At 38.0% G+C, this 23,023-nt stretch overlaps 1 protein-coding gene across 1 annotated transcript; it reads left to right on the forward strand.

Moving 5' to 3' along the window:
• The first annotated feature begins 2,759 nt into the window (after positions 1-2,759).
• On the forward strand, positions 2,760-16,073 carry si:ch211-165g14.1. Its single transcript, XM_684281.9, has 6 exons — positions 2,760-2,867; positions 5,288-7,119; positions 8,178-8,271; positions 10,547-10,596; positions 12,077-12,151; positions 15,222-16,073. Exons 2-5 carry the CDS (start codon positions 5,290-5,292, stop codon positions 12,119-12,121), a joined length of 2,019 nt encoding a protein of 672 aa, XP_689373.2. The 5' UTR covers positions 2,760-2,867; positions 5,288-5,289; the 3' UTR covers positions 12,122-12,151; positions 15,222-16,073.
• Positions 16,074-23,023: the final 6,950 nt, after the last annotated feature.

The following is a 23,023-nucleotide window of genomic DNA, read 5'->3' on the forward strand; positions in this document are numbered from 1 at the left end:
ATAAACAAAGAGCACTGGTTGCTCACTTACCAAATCTGTAGAGACAGGAAAATCCACAGCAACTAGAGCCACGTCTTTATTAAGAAGGGACGAGCAGCAAATCTGGATTTCACAATTTGCTGATGAGAAAAGCTCTCGGGTAAATAATGTTCCTTAGACTTGTACTGTTGTGGCACTGCAATCCACACGTGAGTCCAGCTGCGCTCTCATAGAGAGACAATGAAAACAAAACCTTCACTGCAGCAAATTATAAAAGCAACACTGCATGTTGTTTTGCCAACACAAGGTGGCGTCTCTCTGCCATCTGAACACTGTAGCATTAATGAATATTAATGAAGTTGCTCAATAGAGCGTGCTGATTGGTTTGAACCAAGCCTTACTCATGCATTAATGCAGCACACTCTGAGACGTAATACGGTACTCCCAGGTACAGACGTTCAGTCTACATGCTGTAATACAAGCTAAGATTTCATGGCCGTGACGCAGCTTCAAAAATTAGTTTCAAACCGGAAGTACGAATTTGCTCAAAATAACGCAAAAAACAACCAATTTACACTTTTTAGTGAAATATAGGTGTCCTAATAGTGTTTTTAGTAGTGTGGGACACATATACGACTGTCAACAGCTCAAAACATGTGTTTTGGTGTTTCGTGACCCTTTAAATATAAAATGTCATTTTGTGGTTGAACAATCAATCCGAATATATACACACACATTAATATTAAGCTAGGAAAGCTGTAAGGTGTTTTACTAATTAAATGAATTTGACATTGAATGGATTTTTGTGCCTTTTACATTTGATTCACTGTTTTTTATGTATGTATTTATTAGTTCGGTAAGTGGACAAATGGTTGTTGTTGCTTGTTATGTTCTTTAAGGCAATAAACTTGACCTACTTTGTGTGGTGTGTCTTAATTATGTTGATTTACTGTATATAGATAGAACAATGCATTGATACAGTATAAAAACAACCGTGATAAAAAATTAAAAGAACACTGTAATACGCCAGCAACACAAATTTGGGTAAAATACGAGCAAATTCAGTGGTTGGGGTAAACATTATAAACCATAAAATTTTAATTTTTATTTATTTCGTTTTTATTATTATTATTTTTATTATTAATTTTTTGGTTGCATTTTATGTATATAGTGTATGACCGAATAATCTAATGAAGGGATAAAAGAGTCCACTGTAAACTCATGTGTCAGTCAAATTAAACAAAAATGCTGAACCTGGGTTCTTGAGTTTTTTTTTTTTTTTTTTTGTGAAAATTATATGAGAATTAATGTGAATTTAATTAAACAGCCTCAGTTGCATTTTTAAACATAACATTTTTGAAAACATGTAAAACAAAAATGCATTTTTTTAACATGATAAATGAGCTGATAACAGTATTCACTTATCTTTTCATATACTGTACACACACCGGACACTTTATTAGGTTCTCATGCTCATTAATTCAAATTGTTAATCAGCCAATCGCATGGCAGCAACCCAATGCATTAAGGCCTATAGACATGGACAAGATGATTTGCTGCAGTTCAAAGTGAGCATCAGAATGGGGTAGAAAGGTGATTTAAGTGACTTTGAACGTGGCATGGTTGTTGATGCAAAACGGGCTAGTCTGAGTATTTCAGAAACTGCTGATCTACTGGATTTTCACGCACAACCATCTCTAGGGTTTACAGAGAATGGTCTGCACAAGAGAAAATATCCAGTGAGCGGCAGTTCTGTGGGTGCAAATGCTTTGTTGATGCCAGAGGTCAGAGGAGAATGGCCAGACTGGTTCCAGCTGATAGGAAGGCAACAGTAACTCAAATAAGCACTCGTCACAACTGAGGTCTGCAGAAGAGCAACTCTGAACACACAACACGTCCAACCTTGAGATAGATGGGCTACAGCAGCAGAAGACCACACCAGGAGCCGCTCCTGTCAGCTAAGAACAGGAAACAGGCGACAATTCCCACAGGCTCACCAAAACTGGACAATAGAAGACTGGAGAAACGTTGCCTGCTCTGATAAGTCTAGATTTCTGCTGCGACATTTAGATGGTTGGGTCAGACTTTAGCATTAACAACAATAAAGCATGGATCCATCCTGAATTGTATCAACAGTTCAGGCTGCTGGTGTAATGGTGTGGGGGATATTTTCTTGGCACACTTTGGGCCCATTAGTACCAATTCAGCATCCACACCAAAGCTTATGTATTGTTGCTGACCTGCTCTCTGTTTAATGTCTTTTTTTCATAATTATTTTGTGTGGTCACTTTATGTACACTGTAGCCAAAACAAATTCCCTGTGTGTGTGTGTGAAGCACACTTGGCAATAAATCTGATTCAGATTCATCACCACCTTAAATAATACAGCACAGTTACTTTATGTATGACATGTAACAAGTTACAAACAAATCAGCTGGGTCAACAAAAAGAGCAGAGATCGGTCCAAAACTGAATATGGGACAGCCAAACAAAAGAAAAGAAAATGGGGGGAAATTGTAGACCTGACATGTAGAGCTACAACATTAATATTGCAATTAAATAAGTAGTGTATCTGTTTAAAGCTCATGGATTTCTCCGTTCAGTTCACATTTCTATTTTTCTCACTCGAGGTCGAGCTGAGGTCAGTTTTCCCTCAGTGAGTTTGATAATAAAGCGCTCGATTGGCTTTTATTTTGAATTCGCTCTATTGTGCTGCGCGTTCCGGTCGCCATGTTTAGCCGGATTCACTCAGTTAAACAGAGGAACTGCCTTGTCCTGCTGTCGCCTGTACTTTTACTCTTTTATAGGATTTTAGACCAGATTCATTTTTAAAATAGCCGTGCCTTTGGAAACATGTTGCGGCAGTGAAGGGACGCGCTATTCCTCTGGTAAGTGTCTGTGGGTCACTGACACCTGGTGACTGGTTTACTGGTTAGCGTTATTAGCCTCGATCAGGCGGCCGATCAGTTATTAATATCAGTCAATACATCGATCCAAACCTAAGGCAGAACAACTCTTAAAACCGCAGTAAACAACACTGCTTTTACTGAGACTCATACAGCTAACTTAGTCATATCTGTAACGCTAACGTTACTTTTTTATTTGGGTTTGCTTGAAGATGTTTCATACCTGTTTGAGATCAACTTTAAGAGAGTCCGAAAAGGCTGTTCTTTGTTTATGAACACTTTATTTTAAATCCATTTTTTGGTTAAGTGTTGAATATTGTTCATTAACACCCACAGAATATTTCAGTTTTAAAGTGAAAATCTATTTTTATTTTCACTTTATCGACACATTGATGTCTGTAGTGTGATTTATTGTTCAGTAAATCATAGTTAAATTAAGGTTAAAATATATGGTCTTTCTTTCTTTTTCCAATTTGTTTATTAATTTAGACCCTTAATAAAGGCAAGATTAAGATATATTGAAATATATATATATGTACAATGAATTATTATTGTTATTATTAATTAATATTTTAATCAGGATCGCAAATATAATTTTATAATTTATATTTTTAATTTATTATATAAAACTTCTAAAATTTTATATAGTTTATATTAATATTTAATTTTATGATTTGTATATGTATAAATACAATTTTATTGCTATTCCTATAATTTATTTACTCTTTTAATCAAGCCACAATTTAGGTATTTTCTAAAAAAAAAAAGTATGAATAATTAATACATTATTATTAGTATTATTATTTTAGCTGTCAGTAGAGTCCAAATTTAATTCTAATTAATGTAATTTTTATTACTATAATTTATACTAACTTATATAATCAAGTCATAATCAGCTTAAATACAGCCATTCTTTATTTATTTAGATTTTTAATCAAGGCAAGATTAAGATATTTATTATATATATATATATATATATATATATATATATATATATATATATATATATATATATATATATATATATATATATATATATTAAAAAAGCATGAATAATGAATATATTATTACTGGTATTAATAATTCATATTTAAATATATTTCAGTGACGTCAAAATTTAATTATGTAATTTATATAATTAATTTATTATATTTAATTTATATAATCAATCATATAGTTTAGAATTATATAACTTATGCATGTATAAATAATCTTTTTTTGCTATTACTATAATTTATTTACTCTTATTTTCTAAAAAATAAGTATAAATATTGAATATATTATTATTATTTTAAAGGTCAGTAGAGTGCAAATTTAATTCTAATTAATGTATTTATTACTATAACATGTTATACTCCTAATCAAGCCATAATCAAGATATATTCTTTGAAAAGTATGAATAATCAAATATTTGTATTATTACTATTATTATTGTAATTTATAATTATTATTTTAAAATATGAATAGAGACCCAATTTGATTATACAATTAATGTTTTAATTACTATTACTAGAATATATTTGCACCTTTAATCAAGACATAATTAAGATTTTTTAAAATAAAAAGCATGATTAATGCATATGTTATTATTATTTAGATATCAGTAAAGTCCAAATTGAATTCTAATTAATGTAGTTTTTATTAAAATGACTCTAATTTGTTTACATTAATACTCAAGCCATAATTGGGATATTTCATTTTAAAAAAATACATATGAATAATGAATATATGATTATTTATTAATAATTAAATAACAGTAGATTCCAGTTTAATTATATAATTAATGTTTTTATTACTGTTACTAGAATATTTACATATTTAATCTAGTCATAATTAAGATATTTTCTTAAAAAATAAGTATGAATAATGAATAAATTATTAGTAGTATTTAGATATCAGTAAGGTCCAAATTGAATTCTAATTAATGTAGATTTGATGACTATTACTTTAATTTATTTACACTTCTAAAAAAGTCATAATGATAGAGACTCACTGCAAATGAGTCACTGCGAAATCATTTTAGGCTGCAAAAATTATTTCTTTAGCACATTTCATACACCATGGTAATTCAAAGTGTTTTACATAAACAAGTTTAAAAGAAACAAGAAGAACTAGAAAGTTTAGTTAGAGAGTCTAAATTTGCCTTGATCAGATCAGACTGTCCTTTGTCCTATCAGTGTGCCATGGTTTGTGCAAATGTTGCAAACCATTCATCGGGCTCCCATAGACTCCAAAAGAATAATAATAAGAAAATTCACTGATATTTCATGTCTTGGACAAAAATTAATATTAAAATCCCTGATATTCTATGCCTGGAATAGACCTTCAAAAATTCCATGATTTTCCAGAATGTTCCATGACCGTGGGAACCCTGAGTGTATATTTGCACTTTTGTTTTCCAGTTATGGACCCTCATGACCAGGCTGACGTCATGCACCTTCAGGACTCTCGTTCCTCAGCTCTGGATCTGTCGGTGGGCTGCAGGCATACAAACCCAATAGAGGCTCTGGATCTGGTGAAGAAGCCTAGCTGGTGTGGCCTTACCTCAGGAAGCAGGAGTGTCAACCTGTCAGAGTCCTGCTACATCGAACAGACTCCACCCCATCGTCCCGAGCCAGGAGAGACACCAGCCCATGACTCCTACTCCATCCCCTTACCCCTAATCAATGGCATGCCCTCTGTGGCACAGATACTGTCCCAGTGCTCATCCACAGACCAAGAGTTTACAGATTGTCATGAGGAAATGGAGGAAGAAGAGGAGGAGGAGGTGTTGATGCAAACTAAACAGTGTCACAAGAACGCAGAGTCTGTGCTGGAAAACAGCATTCTAGGAGGTAGGATAGCGCACGTCGTATTAGAGAAACATCCACAAGACATTGGGAGTGACACAGTTTTTTCTAAGGGCTCGTCATTTTTACCTCAGGACTCCAGTGCTGCTGCGAACACACTTCACTCCACCAGCTCAGCAGCAGAGCAGACCGCCATCGAAACCCTCGCATCCGAATGTACAAAAACATCTACCGAGAGCACCTCCAGTGATGCCGACAGTGACATCATTGAGGTTCCAGTAAGCAACTCTAGATGCACAACCCGCCCAAACTTGCGTCCCCGACCAACAAGTGTTATAGTCAGCGATACAAGCGGCCGGACGCTCAGAAGTTCCCGCTTAAAGCAGCAGGTTGATGCTGATCATCAAATGAACTTCTCTCCCAAAAATGTGAACAGCGTCTACACTATGGATGAAGCCGTTTTTGAAACCGCCAACCATAGGGTTGGCTCCGAATCCAAATCGCTGCTGTCTTGGATGGAGTCAGTGTTGATCCCCATTTCCCCGGAAGACAGCGAACAAGACACCAATTCTTCTTTCCCTAAAAACTTCCCATCTACCTCCGATGCAGAAAACTCAAGCATCTTAAGGTCTCCAGAGAATCGGAGATCATCATCTTCAACGCCAAGCCATCAAGAAAGGACTCCACCTTCGAAAAGCAGGAAACGGGCAAAACCAAGGCCCAAACCGAGACCCAAACCAAGACCTAAACCCAAGAAACAGCCGAAGAGAGCGGCGCCAGGCCCCAAAACGACGAAGAAAAGACGACGGAGGAAACCTCAGCCATCAGGACCGTCATCCATGTTTTCTCCTAAAGAGCCGGAGATCAAACTAAAATTTGCAAATCACAAAAGCGAGAAGAAAGAGGTTCGGACTGCCGTTCACTGCTTCGTGCCGTACATTCGTATGGAGTTCTCGTCCTGCACAATTGTCAATTTTAGGGAGGAGGAGGTGGCCTCAAAGAAAGGCTCCCAGCTTGCAGACTCAGGGGTCATCCCAAAGACATCCTGTCTACAGCTGGGTCGCATTGGCTCTGACGCCAGGCTTCAGGAAACGCGTTTTTGCTGCCTGTGTGGAAGTACTGGGAATGTTGAGGGTCTTGGGGATTTACATGGACCGTACCATCGCAGTGGAGCTCACCCCGTCTGTAAGGTTGACAGCAGCCTTCCTCTGGCCTTAAAACAAGAGCCCGACTGCAGCGACGTGGACTCGTTGGACAGTTTAGAGGACGGTGGGTCTCAAGTCAAACGACGGAGGAAGGAGAACGGCTGCGAGAGTCTGGAGGAGTCTGGTGCGCCTGGGGAGCACTGGATACATGAGGACTGTAGCATCTGGACGGCAGGCGTCTTTTTGGTTAAAGGGAAACTCTACGGACTGGAGGAAGCAATCCGGCTCGCGCAAGAATCAGTAAGTCATCTTTTCGTATATACAGCCGAAGCCCTGCACAGTTTAGTTCCAACCCTGCTCCAACACACTTACCTGTAGGTTTCAAACAAGCCTGAAGGACTCAATTAGTTTGATCGGGTGTGTTTATTTGGGTTGGAACTAAACTGTGCAGAGCTGCGGCCCTTTTGGAACTGAGTTTGACACCTGTGCCTTAGGTCATTTTCCATCCGCACTGTGAAGCGCCGTCCAACGAGTTCTGAAGCATTTAGCTTAATATGAGCAGAAAATATTGTCTGAAACACTTTAGAATTCATCCTGCTGCTTTTGTCAGCAGTCACAACATCAATAATTATAAGAGAATCAATTCTATTTACAGCCATACATGCCCACGTTACGTCACTACTACCATCATGCTTCACTGCTTAGGATCATGAGCAGTTCCTTCTCCATACTCTTCCCATCACTCTGGTACAAGTTAATCTTGCTCTCATCTGTCCATAGGATGTTGCTCCAGCACTGTAGGCTTTGTAGAACTTTAAACTGGCCTACCTGTTTTTGAGACTCACCAATGGTTTACATCTTGTGGTGAATGCTCTGTATTCACTCTGGTGACGTCTTCTCTTGATTGTTGACTCTGACACACATGCACCTACCTCCTGGAGAGTGTTCTTGATCTGGCCAACTGTTGAAGAGGGTGTTTTCTTCACCAGGGAAGAATTCTTTGGTTTCTTATTAATATAAGTTTTTCTTTAGGATGTTTGGTGTCAGTTTATCAGGAAGTGATCATTTTGTTTTCTTCAACTCATTGGATGGAAACGCTGCTTTATTCGCAAATGTTTTAGAAATATTTCAGTTTTGCGCATACAGTTTTTTGGATTGAAACATGTCTGCAGCATTTTAGGCAGACTTTAAATAAAATCACCTGCTAAATTAATGCATTCATACATGTCTATTATAATAAATGTTAACGTTTCTCTGTTTTTGTGAGGATTATTATAATATTGAGAAATTTTGATTAAGAGAGATATTTAATGTTTATGTTTAAATAATTCTGTGAGGTCTGTCTGGTGTTTTTCCAGGTTTGCTCGTTCTGCAACAGGGTTGGTGCCACTTTGGGATGTTTCTTCAAAGATTGCCCTCAAAAATACCACTTCCCTTGTGCCGTGCAGTCAGGTAAAGGACAGCATGCTACCTGTATGGTCACCATCTCATCCCACCACACACTGTCATGCAGTGAGTGTATAAATCCACAATGGCTTGTTTGAGCTGTGGTTCTTCTAAATCAGGGGTCACCAATCTCGGTCCTGAAGGGCCGGTGCCCCTGCAGGGTTTAGCTCCAACTTGCCTCAACTCATCTGCCTATGTGTTTCAAGTATACCTAGTAAGACCTTGATTAGCTAGTTCAGGTGTGTTTGATTAGGGTTGGAGCTAAAGTCTGCAGGACACCGGCCCTCCAGGAACAAGTTTGGTGATCCTGTTCTAAATGAATAATTGACTTCTTAGCACATGTTGAAGGTTTGCTGTGTCTGACACTCATGCATTTCAATTCTGCCCCATCAGAATTGTTCATTTCACCTCCTTCACATGCCTGAGCATTTGTAATGAGTATTAAGACCTTGATTAGCTGCTTCAGGTGTGTTTAATTAGTGTTGAAGCTTTAAGCTGCGGTCACACTAGAGTTTGGGTGTGCGTACAGTGCTGTGGGTGGGATTAAACAAGATTATTAGACATTTAAAAAGCGAGCAATTGCTGCATGTTTTAAATTTCTGTCCGGAGAGGTCATGTTTTGATTCTCGATTGGTCTCACGCAGTCAAGTGATGCGATTTCGCAGGTCAGAGTTCACCAAGCTTGAACTTTGCACCCTGCCAAACGTAACGCATGACCCTGCGTTTCCGGTCTGATGCATTCGCGTGCGTATAAATGGAAGTCTATGGGAGGGAAAGCCCAGTGTGACCGCAGCTTAACTCAAGGCCCTCTAATGCCAAGTTCAGATTGCATGATTTTCAGAGCAGTTGCGTTGTAAATGTTTTTACACTGCATGACTATCTGGGGTAGCATTTCATAGTGGAGGGCAAAGCGAGGCTTCATGAAACACTGAAACAGTCGAATCAAATGTGTTTAAGCTTCGAAACGTTTCGAAACCCCACTCTATAGTGACACCCAGTGGTCATTCTTTATGTATTGCACCTAAACAGCTTCAGCAAAAAAAACAGTTAAGGAAATTGGGGTATTAAACCCCATGTTGTAGAGTTAAAGCTTTTTGTGATTTAGTGGAGCGGTGAGAGTTCCTGACTAGCATGCAGAGATGGTGGGTTCGAACCCAGGGTGATGCAGTTATGCACTTGTTAAGTGTGACGTCACGCGAAGCGGCTTCCGGGTCCAATTGCTCTATTCAACTGAATGGGGAGACTCATGAAATGGTAATAATAAACATTTACAAAGCGATTTAATACTTACGAAAGTCACGATCGCAATATATATGTCCATGCCTAATATCCGATGGCCAGAAAGTGATCCATTGTTTTATAAATTGTTAAAATTTTGGTATTTGTTATGCAGCAAGCCCAGAGATTGTTGTGTACACTATGACTTTATGTAAAATTAACTTTAATGTGTGATAGGAATAAAACGCGATCATAAACGAATGATTTCTCCACTCAAATGAATGGCGGCTTGGACCCGGAAACAGTATTACATACGTCACAAACACGTCACCACTTAACAAGCGGATAGATATTAGGTTTGAAATGCTCTGTTCTTGTATCGTTTTGTTTTAACATTGATCTGACATTCAAATGAACACTTTGTGAATAAATATGTCTTGTTTTAGTCGTAAAAAAAGAGGGTTGTTGCTTGATCGGATATGATTGCAGCCGGAAATTAACAAGAATTATTTATATTGTTCATTAAATTTCACATTTATTGTATTTTATTAATGTCTACCCGAAGCCTAAACCCAACCATCACAATACTGTGAAAATATTAATTATTGTTATACAGTGTTACAAAAATGATTCTGTATAGATAGCATATTCGCAACTGTATCCTATATAGACTACACCATAAAACAGTAACATTATTAAAATACATGAAATCATAACTTTGCAGTATTTGTACAAGTCGGGATTTGTACCCAAAAGACATTTTTAGCACAATAACAACGTCCACATGATTGAGCAATGCATCCTTTAAGCAGTACACCTTGAGTGGCCTTTTAATGTGACCAACCTAAAGCACACCTGTGCAATAATCATGCAGTCAAATCAGCATGCATTGTGAAAAGTATGCCATTTGAGATGCAGCTATACAGTTGTATAGTCCAGCAGTGTTGTTTTGCCAGACACTTGGTTGAACCTGTGTAGTCCCGATTTGTACAAAATCAAGTTTGTATAGAGCAAGTGTCTTTTTTTTGTGGAGGTGTTCATCTGTGCTGTTGTGTCTTCACAGGCAGTGCTCTCAACGAGGAGAACTTCACCATGAGATGCCCCAAGCACAAGGTGACCTTAACTTGTTGCTCTAGCTCTTATACAGGATTAGGATGGCATAAATGAAAGGGATAGTTCACCCAAAAATCTAAATTTACTCTATTAACTCACAAGCAGGGTTCATGGTGTAAACTCCAAAAATGACATTTGCTGTTTGTTCAAACTACTTATTTAAAATAAGCTGAAACAACACAATTATTAAGTTTTAATGCGACAACTTGTTTGTTTTTACAAATTTAAGTGGATTGAAAATGAAACAATTAAATTACCTTAGGGTGCTTTCACACCTACACTTTTGTTTCGGAACGTGTCTCGTTTGGCCAGTTAGCGCGGTTCGTTTGGCATATGTGAACAGGGCAATCGCTCTCTGTTCCGCGCCAAAGTAATCGCTCCGAGATCGCTTGAATGAGGCGGTCTCGGCTCGATTGAAACGAACCCTGGAGCGGTTCGATTGCAGTAAGAAAGCGATCCGATCTGAGTGCGATTATATCACAGTGTTTTATGGATATGTAATAGGCATACGGCTATATGAAGAGAGAGTTATGAGTAGGGCGGGAAGTTTTTACTTGCACGTGACTTGTTTTAGCTCTTTTGGTCTGATTAGAAACTTTGCAGTGTGAAAGCGAACCGCTTCAAGAGCAAAGAGCAACAATGTAACATTTGTTATCTCTGTTTTGGAACAACTGAATCGATTCACGGGTGTGAAAGCACCCTTAAAGCCAGCATTGGAAGCCAGCATTTATTACACTGTAATAAATTTCAATGTGCATTGTTTTTCTTATTATTTACCACTTGTATATTTTATCCATAACCTACAGAAGAACAAAATTGTAGGTAATAATTACATTAAAAAACAACATGCATATAAATAGGTATCAGCCTTTCGATATTTATTTTTGCGACCCCTGGGGTGATTATGTTATAATAAAGGCACTCCAATAGCGTCAGATGCAGAACATTGATTTGGTGGCACTAGATAAAAATTTCTGACACCTTTACGCCCCATTCACAAGGGGCTTCAGCTTCAACGCTTGACACAGGGCGTGTCTGAAGTTGGGGCTGACGCGATTGTCATAGCAGCATCAGCCAATGAAATTAGTCCGCAATAATCCACCGTCTGAGCTGGTGTATTTGCATACAGCAATCTAATTGGCTGACACTTCCATCGGCGCTTGAAAAGATGAGCAAGTCCCAACTTCTGCAGCAAGCAGAGGATCCAAAATGCAGTTCGGCAATGCCTGACATCACCCATTTAAAGTAAATGGGAAGCGTTGAAGCTGACGTCCCGTGTGAATTTAAAAACAATATCCCGTCATTTCTTTTTGCCCTCAAACGCAGAATGAAAAAGAACTTATTTTGAAGTGAACCTATTTTATTTACACCGGGGCCAGAATATTCATTTTTGGGTGAACTGCTCCTTTAACAAATTAAAGTACTGGCTTACTCTGATTTATTAATGCTTCACTGATCACAGCTGTGTTTGTCTCCTCAGAATAAAGTGTCCAGAATGAGCGTCAGCAGACTGAAGAACAGATGACGTTTGGCAGGAGTTGAGATATCTTTGAAGGTCTGTTCCTGCAAACTTTGACTATGTCTTAAGCTACATCTGTAATCGCATACTTCCCTAGTAGCTGAAAGCAGCATGTAAGCCAATTAGTATGTCTGAAAACAGAAAGTGAGAATTATCTGGATGACCTACAGGCAAGATTACGTAGTTTGCATCCAATGGGTGCTATGCTGTCCTATGATGCCATGCAAGTGAATTCATGAATGAGAATAAAGCCTGGTTTATACTTCTGCGTCAAGTGACCGGCGTAACCCACGGCGCAGGCAACGCGCGCAGCTGTGCATTTATACTTCAGCGCGCTGTCTCTGTTGGTCTGCATTAACACTTCCGAAACGCTAGTTAGCAGTGAGGTGTAAATGTTCCTCTGTGTCGAGTTTCTTCGCTTCTGTTTTGCTTTTCCTGAACACTTCCTGGATGTACAAGTGGCTCAAACTCGCTCATTTTGAGGCAGGAACCGGCGGACGTGCAACAACTTTAACTATGAGGTAAACACGAAACAAAACTTTCCATCCGGAGCTCCTTCACGGGACTCCAGACTTGTAAACAATCGCTCGCGCCATTCGCGCGGCTCTCGGTCCCTCCCAGACTCGTCAGCGCTAACAAGCCGACCAATCACAGAGCTTGCACTATGCGTTGTTACGACGTGTAGTTACATTTTTTGAGAGGTGCACGTCAGCGACGGCGATGGCCACGGCGAAGGGCTATGCGTCAGCGCCGTAGCATACACCGGCGTTTGACGCAGAAGTATAAATCAGCTTTAAGGCGACAAAACTGAAGTGGGAAGGTCATGTGTTAATGACTAATGGTGGATGTAGTACATCTCAATTCCATTCTTAAGGCTGATTTATACTTCTGCGTCAAGCGCACGCATATGCTACGGCACAGCCTTGCGTGCGCCGTTGGTTACGCCAGTCACTTGACGCAGAAGTATAAACCAGGCTTTAGCCATATATTTATGTTGGCTTGAGAAAGCCAACATACTGTTATACTACTCTGTCCTTGAAAACAAACGTATCTCCTCCTAGGCCGTTCATGCCACAAGGCCCAAATGTGGTCAAAATGTGCCTTCTACCTTCAAGATTGTTGCTATATCTCCTCATGCCTATAAGACTTATTGTTTTTTTAATAAAAAATGTTAAATATAATTTTTTTATAATCCGGGCATATAAAAAAATTATACAAGCCCCAAATTTGGCCAAAAGCTGTATTTAGATGCGTTAGGTTTTGTTGCTATATCTTTAACGTTTATCAGACTTATAGTTTTCCAATAAATCATTTTTAATCATTATTTTTCTTAAAATATGGCAAGCCATTTTTGACTTAAACTCCATATTTTTTACTGATATGGCAAGCCATTTTTGCATGTATCACTTTCACACTTAAGCATTGTATTTTCAAAAAAATACGGCAAGCCATTTTTACATAATGTTCATTCCCTTAGTCCCTTTATTAATCAGGGGTCGCCACAACGGAAACTTATCCAGCCTTTGTTTTACACAGCGAATGCCCTTCCAGCCGCAACCCAACACCAGGAATACATAATGTTCGAGTCCAGTTTTTGACACTCATAAAGACTGTCATAGAAACATCGGGCTTGATTAAGATCACTCATATTGCCAAGAAGCTTTGAAGTATCATCACTAACCTGTCAAATGTCCCCATAGCAATAAAACAGTATAACCTAGCAACCATTTAAAAATAGCAATATCTCCACATCATTCCCAGTCCTAGCGCAGTCACGTTCTCAAGCGAACATCAAAGTTTATCAATAAACTTTAGGTTCTAGTTTTCTATTGTTATTCCTCTTCATTTGATATTAATTTAACATTATTTTTTTATCATTTAAAGGGCACCTATGGTAAAAAATCTACTTTTCAAGCTGTTTGGAAAGATCTGTGTGTTGGTATAGTGTATAGACCGTCATACTGGGGTGATATGAACACACCCAGTCCTTTTTATTCAATTTAACTGCAAAAAAAGGGTCGGCCAATTGGAGCTGTTTTCAAATCGATCGCACCATTACGTAGGTGTGCGATTCCCCCCGCCCACCGAATTGATTGACAGCTGCGCGCATTAACATGTTCCGGTAGTCGCGTGTATATGTCAACAAGACCAGGCAGACATACACAAAGCAACCGGGAATAAAAGGTCTGTTCTGTTCGCTAGGATCAGCAATCATCATCAAATGTGATTAAGAGTAAGTTTCACATGTTTAAAGTGTTTTAAAACAGAGTATGTGTGTAATTAATTACAGCGTTTTACTTCAGCTTTACTTCATCAGCACAGCGTGTCCGAACAATTATAAAAGTAGACGCTTCAATCCCAGTTTGTGGAAGTTAAATCAGGTTTATTTTGTACATTAGCATAACAGATATCCACACAGTACTTGAGGTTAGCCTTGACTAAGCTAATCGCGCTCTGTCTGTCTGCCTGCGTGCGTGTGTGTGTGTATGTCATCTGCGGTGTGTGTGTGTGTGTGTGTGTGTGTGTGTGTGTGTGTGTGTGTGTGTGTGTGTGTGTGTGTGCTCGCGCGCAAATTTGTAACGATATTGTGTGTGACTCATCAATGCAACTTCACAATACTGATTAGTAAAGGTTAGTTCTTACTGTAGTATCTCACAAACGCTACGTGAGACCTTCTTCCTTTAAGTCTGTCTGTTGTCTGACGCAGCTGAGGGAGGAGGCATGTAGAAATAGTAGGCAGGAAAGACTCGTCTTAAAGGCGCAGTACGACAAAACCACCCCCTGCTGGAAATCAGTATAAAACAGCATCTTGTAAAAGGTATAATGAAAAATCTGATGGGTATTTTGATCTGAAACTTTATATACACTTTCTAGAGACACAAAAGACTTATATTAAATCTGAAAAAAAGGGGTAACCTAGGTGCCCTTTAAGTCAGAATGATAACAAATGAAACATGCATCCTAAACTGTCATCTGTGGCATTGCCATTGCATTCAGCAAAAAATGCTGGGTTCCACACAATACCTCCAACACCAATAGATTTTCAATTTCGTGCGAACGACCCCTTTAAATTGAAATATAATCATGTTTTTCTCCTCCTCCACAGGCAGACTTCACCAGACATGGGTTTATCCGGCTGTGGAGCAGACGCCTGATGTGTTTACAGCTGATTTTTGTACTTCACATGTACGTATGAGTGTTTACACGTGCTCTCAGGCAGATAGATGAATGTTGGGACTGGATGTGCTGTTTTGAGACGCCGCTGGCTTTTTTTTTTTCATCTGGCACTACAGCGGTACCCTCGGATGATTGATGCTGGATGATCTTCATTACATTCCTCAGTGTTAAAAGCACTCACAGTTTTTTTTAACCATCAACTCTCTTGCATTGACTCTAGGCCAAACATCTCCATCTTTAGACTGAAGCACCTTTGGTCATGTCTACACAACAGTGACGTCATTAATAATACCCTCGAATCATCTGAAGAAGCAGGATGTGCTTTATTTTTTAATTTTCTCCTTTATTTATAGTCCTGAAGAAGAGCTTCAGATGATTAGTGCTGTTAGACATGCTGTCCAATCTAAATCAGTGCTGTCCTCATCACATAAAACTGAAATGCTGAGTGAACTCCGGTGGTACCGTATGCACTAATGAGTGAGCATATTTATTTCTATTTATGTTTAATGCATATGCGTCTATTTATTTGCCAATGAACAGCCTCCTTCAAAGAGACAAGAGTGTGTTTTAGCACCTTGTGTGTCCGCATTAAAGGAGCCGTTGTGATTTAATGTCGTCGGTAACAGCTACAGGGTGCTTTGAATATGAATTTCCGTCGATTCGTTTAAAACGCGTGGCCTGAATCAAGCAGTCGCAGTGTCTGTAGGGTTTCCCCATTTCACCTGATGCCTTGTGAAGTCTCCAGTTCTGTTTCAATAAATGTTTTTATTCTACATTCCTACCATTGTGTGCGACGCTCCCTTCTTTTGGCATTGATGTGTTGATGCACTGTTTGTCCTGGAGGTGGTGCTGAACAACCTTAATGTGTTGATGTCTGTTTTACAGCTGATGAATCTTATTCACAGGCAGCCACTGCTTATTACTAAATCAGACTGATGGGTTTAGGAAGTTTGAACCTTTTCATCATAGAAAACATTACAGTGGTTTCCACAAATAATTTTAAATCAGCTGCATAACCTGAGCTCTCATATATACTGTAGTGTTGAAAATGTGCATATTTGAGTTTAATACAGACACTATTGAAGTTCTAAATAAATGAATTCAAGGTTTTCCTGTGTGGAGGTTCTTCTCTTGTATCTAATAAAAGAAAACAAATCAAAAAGCATTTTTAATCATTTTAGGTTGTTTTGCTGACACCACTGGCAGATTTTGCTTGTTTTAAGGACAAAAACTGTAATTAAATTTTTTTCTGGCACATTTTGCTTGTTTTAAGGACAGAAAAAAAGTAATTTGTTGTCCTTTAAACAAACTAAATCTACCAGAAAAGGGTTAGAATTACAGTTTTTGTCCTTAAAACAAGCAAAATTATGTTTTTTTTAGTCTTCAAAACAAGCACAATCTGCCAGGAAAAAAAAAAGTTAGAATCAGTTTTTGTCTTCAAAACAAGCAAAATCTGCTAGAAAAAAAAGGTTAGAATTACATTTTTATTTGTCCTTAAAACAAGCAAAATAACAGTTTTTGCTTGTTTTAAGGACAACAATTGTAATTCTAACCCTTTTCTGGAAGATTTTGCTTGAAGCAAAAACTAATTCTAACCTTTTTTTGTCAGATTTTGCTTTTTTTCTAGCAGATTTTGCGCAAAAAAAGTAATTTTGCTTGTTTTCAGGACAAAAACTTTAATTTTAACTTTTTTTTGCAGATTTTGCTTCATTTAAGGACAAAAACTGTAATTCTAATTTTTTTTCTGGCAGATTTTGCTTGTTTTAAGGACAGAAAAAAACATTTTTTTTGTCCTTAAAACAACCTAAATCTACCAGAAAAGGGTTAGAATTACAGTTTTTGTCCTTAAAACAAGCAAAATTATGTTTTTTTAGTCTTTGAAATAAGCACAATCTGCCAGGAAAAAAAAAAAGTCAGAATCAGTTTTTGTCTTCAAAATCTGCTAGAAAAAAGGTTAGAATTACAGTTTTTTTTTGTCCTTAAAACAAGCAAAATAATCGTTTTTGCTTGTTTTAAGGACAACAATTGTAATACTAACCCTTTTCTGGAAGATTTTGCTTGTTTTAAAGCAAAAACTAATTCTAACGTTTTTTGTCAGATTTTGCTTTTTTTTCTAGCAGATTTTGCGCAAAAAAAGTAATTTAGCTTGTTTTCAGGACAAAAACTTTAATTTTAACTTTTTTTTTTTTTTTTTGCAGATTTTGCTTAATTTAAGGACAAAAACTGTTATTCTAATTTTTTTTCTGGCAGATTTTGCTTGTTTTAAGGACAGAAATTTTTTTATTTTTTGTCTTTAAAACAACCTAAATCTACCAGAAAAGGGTTAGAATGACCGTTTTTGTCCTTAAAACAAGCAAAATTATGTTTTTTTAGTCTTCAAAACAAGCGCAATCTGCCAGGGAAAAAAAAATTGAATCAGTTTTTGTCTTCAAAACAAGCAAAATCTGCTAGAAAAAAAAAGGTTAGAATTACAGTTTTTTTTTTTTTTTGTCCTTAAAACAAGCATAATAACCGTTTTTGCTTGTTTTAAGGAATTACTTGTTTTAACTGTAATTCTAACCCTTTTCTGGAAGATTTTGCCTGTTTTGAAGAAAAAACTAATTCTAACCTTTTTTGTCAGATTTTGCACAAAAAAACTATTTTGCTTCTTTTCAGGACAAACTTTAATTTTAACTTTTTTTTTGCAGATTTTGCTTAATGTAAGGACAAAAACTGTAAATCTAACCTTTTTCTAACAAATTTTGCGCAAAAAAAACTGATTTTGCTTGTTTTAAGGACAAAAACTGTAATTCTAACCTTTTCTGGCAGATTTTGCTTGTTTAAAGGACAAAAACATTTATTTCTATTTCTGTTTAATGCATATGCGTCTATTTAGCACCTTGTGTGTCCGCATTAAAGAAGCCGTTGTGATTTAATGTCGTCGTTTACAGCTCTGTTTCAATAAATGTTTTTATTCTACATTCCTATCATTGTGTGTGTGTGTGTGTGTGTGTGTGCGCGCGTGTGTGTGTGTGTGTGTGTGTGTGTGTGTGTGTGACGGTCCTTTATTTGGCATTGGAGTTGATGCGTTGATGCACTGTTTGTCCTGAAGGTGTTGCTAAACATCCTTTATATACACATGTCTGTTTTACAGCTGATGAATCTCTTGTGTACAAACAGCCACTGCTTATTACTAAATCAGACTGATGGATTAGAAAAGTTTGACCCTTTCCTTCAGGAAAACCAATGCAAATCATTTAAAATCCTCTGCATAACCTGACATAAACTGTCCTATAACTCTCATATAGTGTTAAAAATGCATATTTGAGATTGATAATATAAAGATAATATAAAAGTTCTACCTTGCAAAACAAATAAATACACATTTTTCTTAAGCTTTTGTCTTGTTTCTAATAAAAAAACTTAAATCAAAAAACATTTTTAGACATTTTAAATTATTTTGCTGACTCCACTTGCAGATTGTTTATTTTAAGGACTAAAAACTGTAATTCTAACCTGGTTCTGGCAGATTTTGCATATTTTAAGGACTAAAAACTTTAGTTCTGACTTTTTTTCTGGCATATTTTGCTTGATTTAGGGACAAACTAATTCTAACCTTTTTCTGTCTAATTTTGCTTCAAAAACTTTAATTCTAACCTTTTTCTTGGCAGATTTTTTTTTTTTTATTTAATGACAAAAACTGTAATTTTAACCTTTTTGGAAACTTTTTCCCATTTAAAAATACTTAATGATTTCATTTTTCAAAGATTTTTGCACAAGTAACAAGACAAAACCTCAAAGTGAGAGAATCAGTCAGCTGAAGTGGCGCTATGACTATCTTCTCAGCGATTGGCTGGTTGATTAGGAGGGCGGGAATGCTCCGTCTTTTTGCCGTTGCTCTGTTTCTCTCGTGTGCTTCTGGTAGTTTACTGAAGCGCATATTCTAGTTTTTTGTGTAATTTAATGTTTTATATTCAGTCTTTGTTTTCCCCTGGAGCTGTTCCTTAGTTTTGGTGTCCACTCCCACTCAGGTAGGGCTGTAACTGCTGCGATCAGTCATGACTGCTGAAGGAAGCTTTGAGAAATATCACGATTGTGGCGTCGCCATCTATTGGTCTTAATCGTGTATAGCAGTGAACCACTGCTTTTGCTTGCATTTTTGTGCTCCTAATTCATTTGATTCAGATTAATAATTCTTTATTTTAAATGATGCTTAAGATTTTATTTGATTTAACTATGACTATAACCAGTGTTGCGGAAAGTTAGTGAGCTATATGGATGTGACATTTGCAGTAAAATCTCAAAACATAAATTGACAGAGGAAGTATATGTTAACATCATATTGAAACATCTCTTTGTGTGGTTTATTCATAAACTAATTTCGAGAGAATCATGTGCTTATAATCAACACGGCTGGCTCCTTGTTAGCTCCGTAATCAGCCCTATTAGATGATTACGGAAGCATTATAAATAACCTGAGTTTTTCACTCCAGTTATCTTTGTCTTGAAGCCCCCCCCCTTTCCACCCCTACATCCTCCCACTTTTTGTGATCGGGCGACACGGTGGCCCAGTGGCTAGCACTGTTGCCCCACAGCAAGAACACCGCCAGTCCAACCCATCGGGCCGGTTGGTGTTTCTATGTGGAGTTTGCATGTTCTCCACGTGTTCGCGTGGGTTTTCCCCGGGTTCCCCGGTTTCCTCCCACCGTCCAAAAACAAAAACCATAGCCAATCGACTAAAACAAATTATCACCCAATACAACCTCAGTTCACACTTCTCACGGTGACAAGCAGGGGAGTTCTCGAGACCTACCTGACCTCGAATTCCCCTCTCTCCCTTCTAACGGGGGCGAGCCCCGGGCTCGAGGATATTACGAGCTCAGGGCTCTCTCCCGGGACAGCATGCCAAATACGCTTTATTGATTATCAGCTAAGTGTGAACTCTTGAAATATTTTCAAAACAACTAGCCACACAGTTGTGGGAGCAGAAAAATATAGCAAAATTAAATTTGACCTTCATATGATAACATATTAGTAGTAATAAGCTTAAAGGAAAGTGAGGTGAGACTTTGTTATAACATCCAGCAGTCTTTAGAACTCTAGAAAGTTTAGTCTGACCAGTTAGTACAGCCTAAAACATGACAATGATTGAACTGTCACCGGCAGTAATCAGCAAAACATGCATGTGTCTTTTGGTTCAGTGGAACTGTTTACCTTCTGCTCATCATCATGACCGACTGATGATGCATCGTGAATTAACTCTGCATGTATGTTCTCGGATTCAGCTCAATTCAGGCCTTGCGAGGGATTCTTGTGAGTGAAAAGTCAGTGATATTATTCTTATTCCAGTGAAATCCGCATGACTCACCCTCATTAGCCTATCAGATCAGCTCTGCTGGGCTGTCAAGGTCCCCGCTGACATCCGCTTTGTTTGTGGTGGAAATAGTGCACTCGTCTCTGAGCAGTGTGTGAATGATATAATGAGCGCCGTCTCCATGCAGCGTGTGAATGATATAAAAACAGACCTCTGCCTTTACCTGCCTGCGCCTCTGCTCTGTGATTATCCCTGAATTCTCTGATAATTGGCTTTGAGCTGATTTTCCTGGTCGAGTGAGAACACAAGGACATCTGTCCTGCTTCCTCAGGGTCTCACCATGACTGGACAGGACAAATATCTGAACTCAGGTTTCCAAATTGTGCACATGTAGACAGAGAGTCATATTCCTGTCTAATGTCATACAAACATAAAGGTTATTTTAGTATTTCAGTAATGATATTATTAGACTATTTTCACAAGATGGTGATCACATGATTCAACAGTGTTTGATCAGGGAGAAGGAGCGCTATCCTGCTGAAGAATTCAGCCCTCTCCTGTGGTTTGTAATGTAATTAGAAAAATCAGGCTAATGATGTTGCCATCCACTCGCACGCCCCCATACTGAAGGTAACCCCGAACCATGATTTTTCCTTCACCAAACTTGACTGATTTCTATGAGAATCTTGGGTCCATGTGGCTGAATTCTGTAGGAAAGTAGATCTCCAGGAGCAGGGTTGTTGTCTCGCTGCCCTTCTCAGTTGTAAACTGGTTCGACACAGGATCTTTAATGCTAACTTTGAATATTTCAGCCTCAGCCTGAAGACCACTCTATAGTCTATCACTGTCACTGTCTTTGTGGTGGTCTTTAGTTTTAATAAAGCATAGTTTAGTATAGTGCCTTAATCGACCAGAACCATCTTTCGGGACATTTTATTGCAAGTGTAATAATTTTTTTTATTTGGGCTCAAGTCTCCTTCATTAACACGGAGGAGGCGGGCTTTATGACTTGTACTGCAGCCAGCCCCCAGGGGGCGATCTAACGGCCGAGACCTTCACTCAAACGCAGGCTTGCGGCACACTTGGTAAATACCAACAGTTCTGTTTTAATGCCAACAGCACAGTTTGCATTGGCGCAAGTTGAAAGTAAGTCTGGTCCTTATTGATAATGTTCAGCAGGATTATTAATCACCATAATATGCGAGCCAGTTCAGTCAGTAGCACTATTTACGTTCTGCTCTCTAAAATAGCCTATTGATGATGTGTCACGAAAACACTGTTTAGTCAGTCATCGAAAGTAGGTCTTCTGACATGAAAAGCATCCACTAGTGCTATTATCCAGTGTGTGGACTAATCTGTCCTGCTTATCTCCAAGATTACCCATCAGAAGATGAGAGAGATGAGATACAGGATCTGTCACGCTTGCATGGAGTTGCTTTATGACTGAAGCCTGCAGCTAATGGTGCACACTCTCTCTTTCTCTCTCTGTGCTCGGCTTCTGATCGCTCTGGGCATTAACACTATCTCAGAAGCCAGAAATCCAGCAGCATAATTTGTTTTCTCTTTTTATCATAATCTCCAGCGCTACCCAGAGGGATTCAAGATCATACACATCCTGCACCTCTCGGATCTTTCTACAACTTTATTAATTAGTGATGTACAAGCAAACGCCGTGCACTAACAATGAGTTTCTTCTGAAATATGCTTCTGTATCCTCTTCATCTTCTTTCATGTATTCCCATTATGCAGTTCTAAAGGTTTCTCTTGGAGTTCTTCTACAATAGCATTTGCATTGAGTCTTTGATTCTAATATAAACCGCAGCATCAGCTCTGTGATATGGATCATTGATCTGGTCTCCCTGACTTTCTGAGAGCCTTGATTGGTCATGGTACTGTGTGTTGTGTGCAGTCATAAGCTAAAATATGGACAGTAATGATGGCCATTTCAATTTTAGCCAGTCCCGATTAGGCATGGGACGATAACTGTTTTCAAGGTACAGTAGGTGAGATTTCAAAGTGGCTATTACCGCCGCAGCATATACTGCCGCCATTTGAAATAACTGCCGCTCTGTTTTTAGTGTATGACCGCAGTTTGTGAGTAAGCCGCCAGGGGGCGCAAAAGGACGGGATGCAAACGGACAGAAATAGCCTATACAGCAGCTTTAAATATGCCTCTGTGCTTGTAAATGAGATTAATCAAGAAGTCAAAGCATTATAATTCCTTCATTAATCATTTAAAATTTGTTAACACGCTTTATTGAAAACTTTTTAAGTGCAAAGAGGATTCATTTTGGAAAATAGAATTGAAGAAATAAAAGACAACTAAAATGAAAGCACAAACATTCAATACAAATAATTAGTCTTAAATAAATAAATAAATAAATAAATAAATAAATAAATAAATAAATAAAGCAGTTTTTTAGCCTAAATATAGAAAG

The sequence above is a fragment of the Danio rerio genome, chromosome 3, assembly GCF_049306965.1.
Source record: "Danio rerio strain Tuebingen ecotype United States chromosome 3, GRCz12tu, whole genome shotgun sequence".
NCBI classification, from domain to species: domain Eukaryota; kingdom Metazoa; phylum Chordata; class Actinopteri; order Cypriniformes; family Danionidae; genus Danio; species Danio rerio.

Coding starts and splice junctions, on each gene's coding strand:
- si:ch211-165g14.1 (XM_684281.9), top strand. CDS start 5,290: ATGGACCCTCATGACCAGGCTGACGTCATGCACCTTCAGGACTCTCGT. Junction 8,272..10,546: donor CCCTTGTGCCGTGCAGTCAG/GTAAAGGACAGC, acceptor GTGTCTTCACAG/GCAGTGCTCTCAACGAGGAG. Junction 10,597..12,076: donor TGAGATGCCCCAAGCACAAG/GTGACCTTAACT, acceptor TTGTCTCCTCAG/AATAAAGTGTCCAGAATGAG.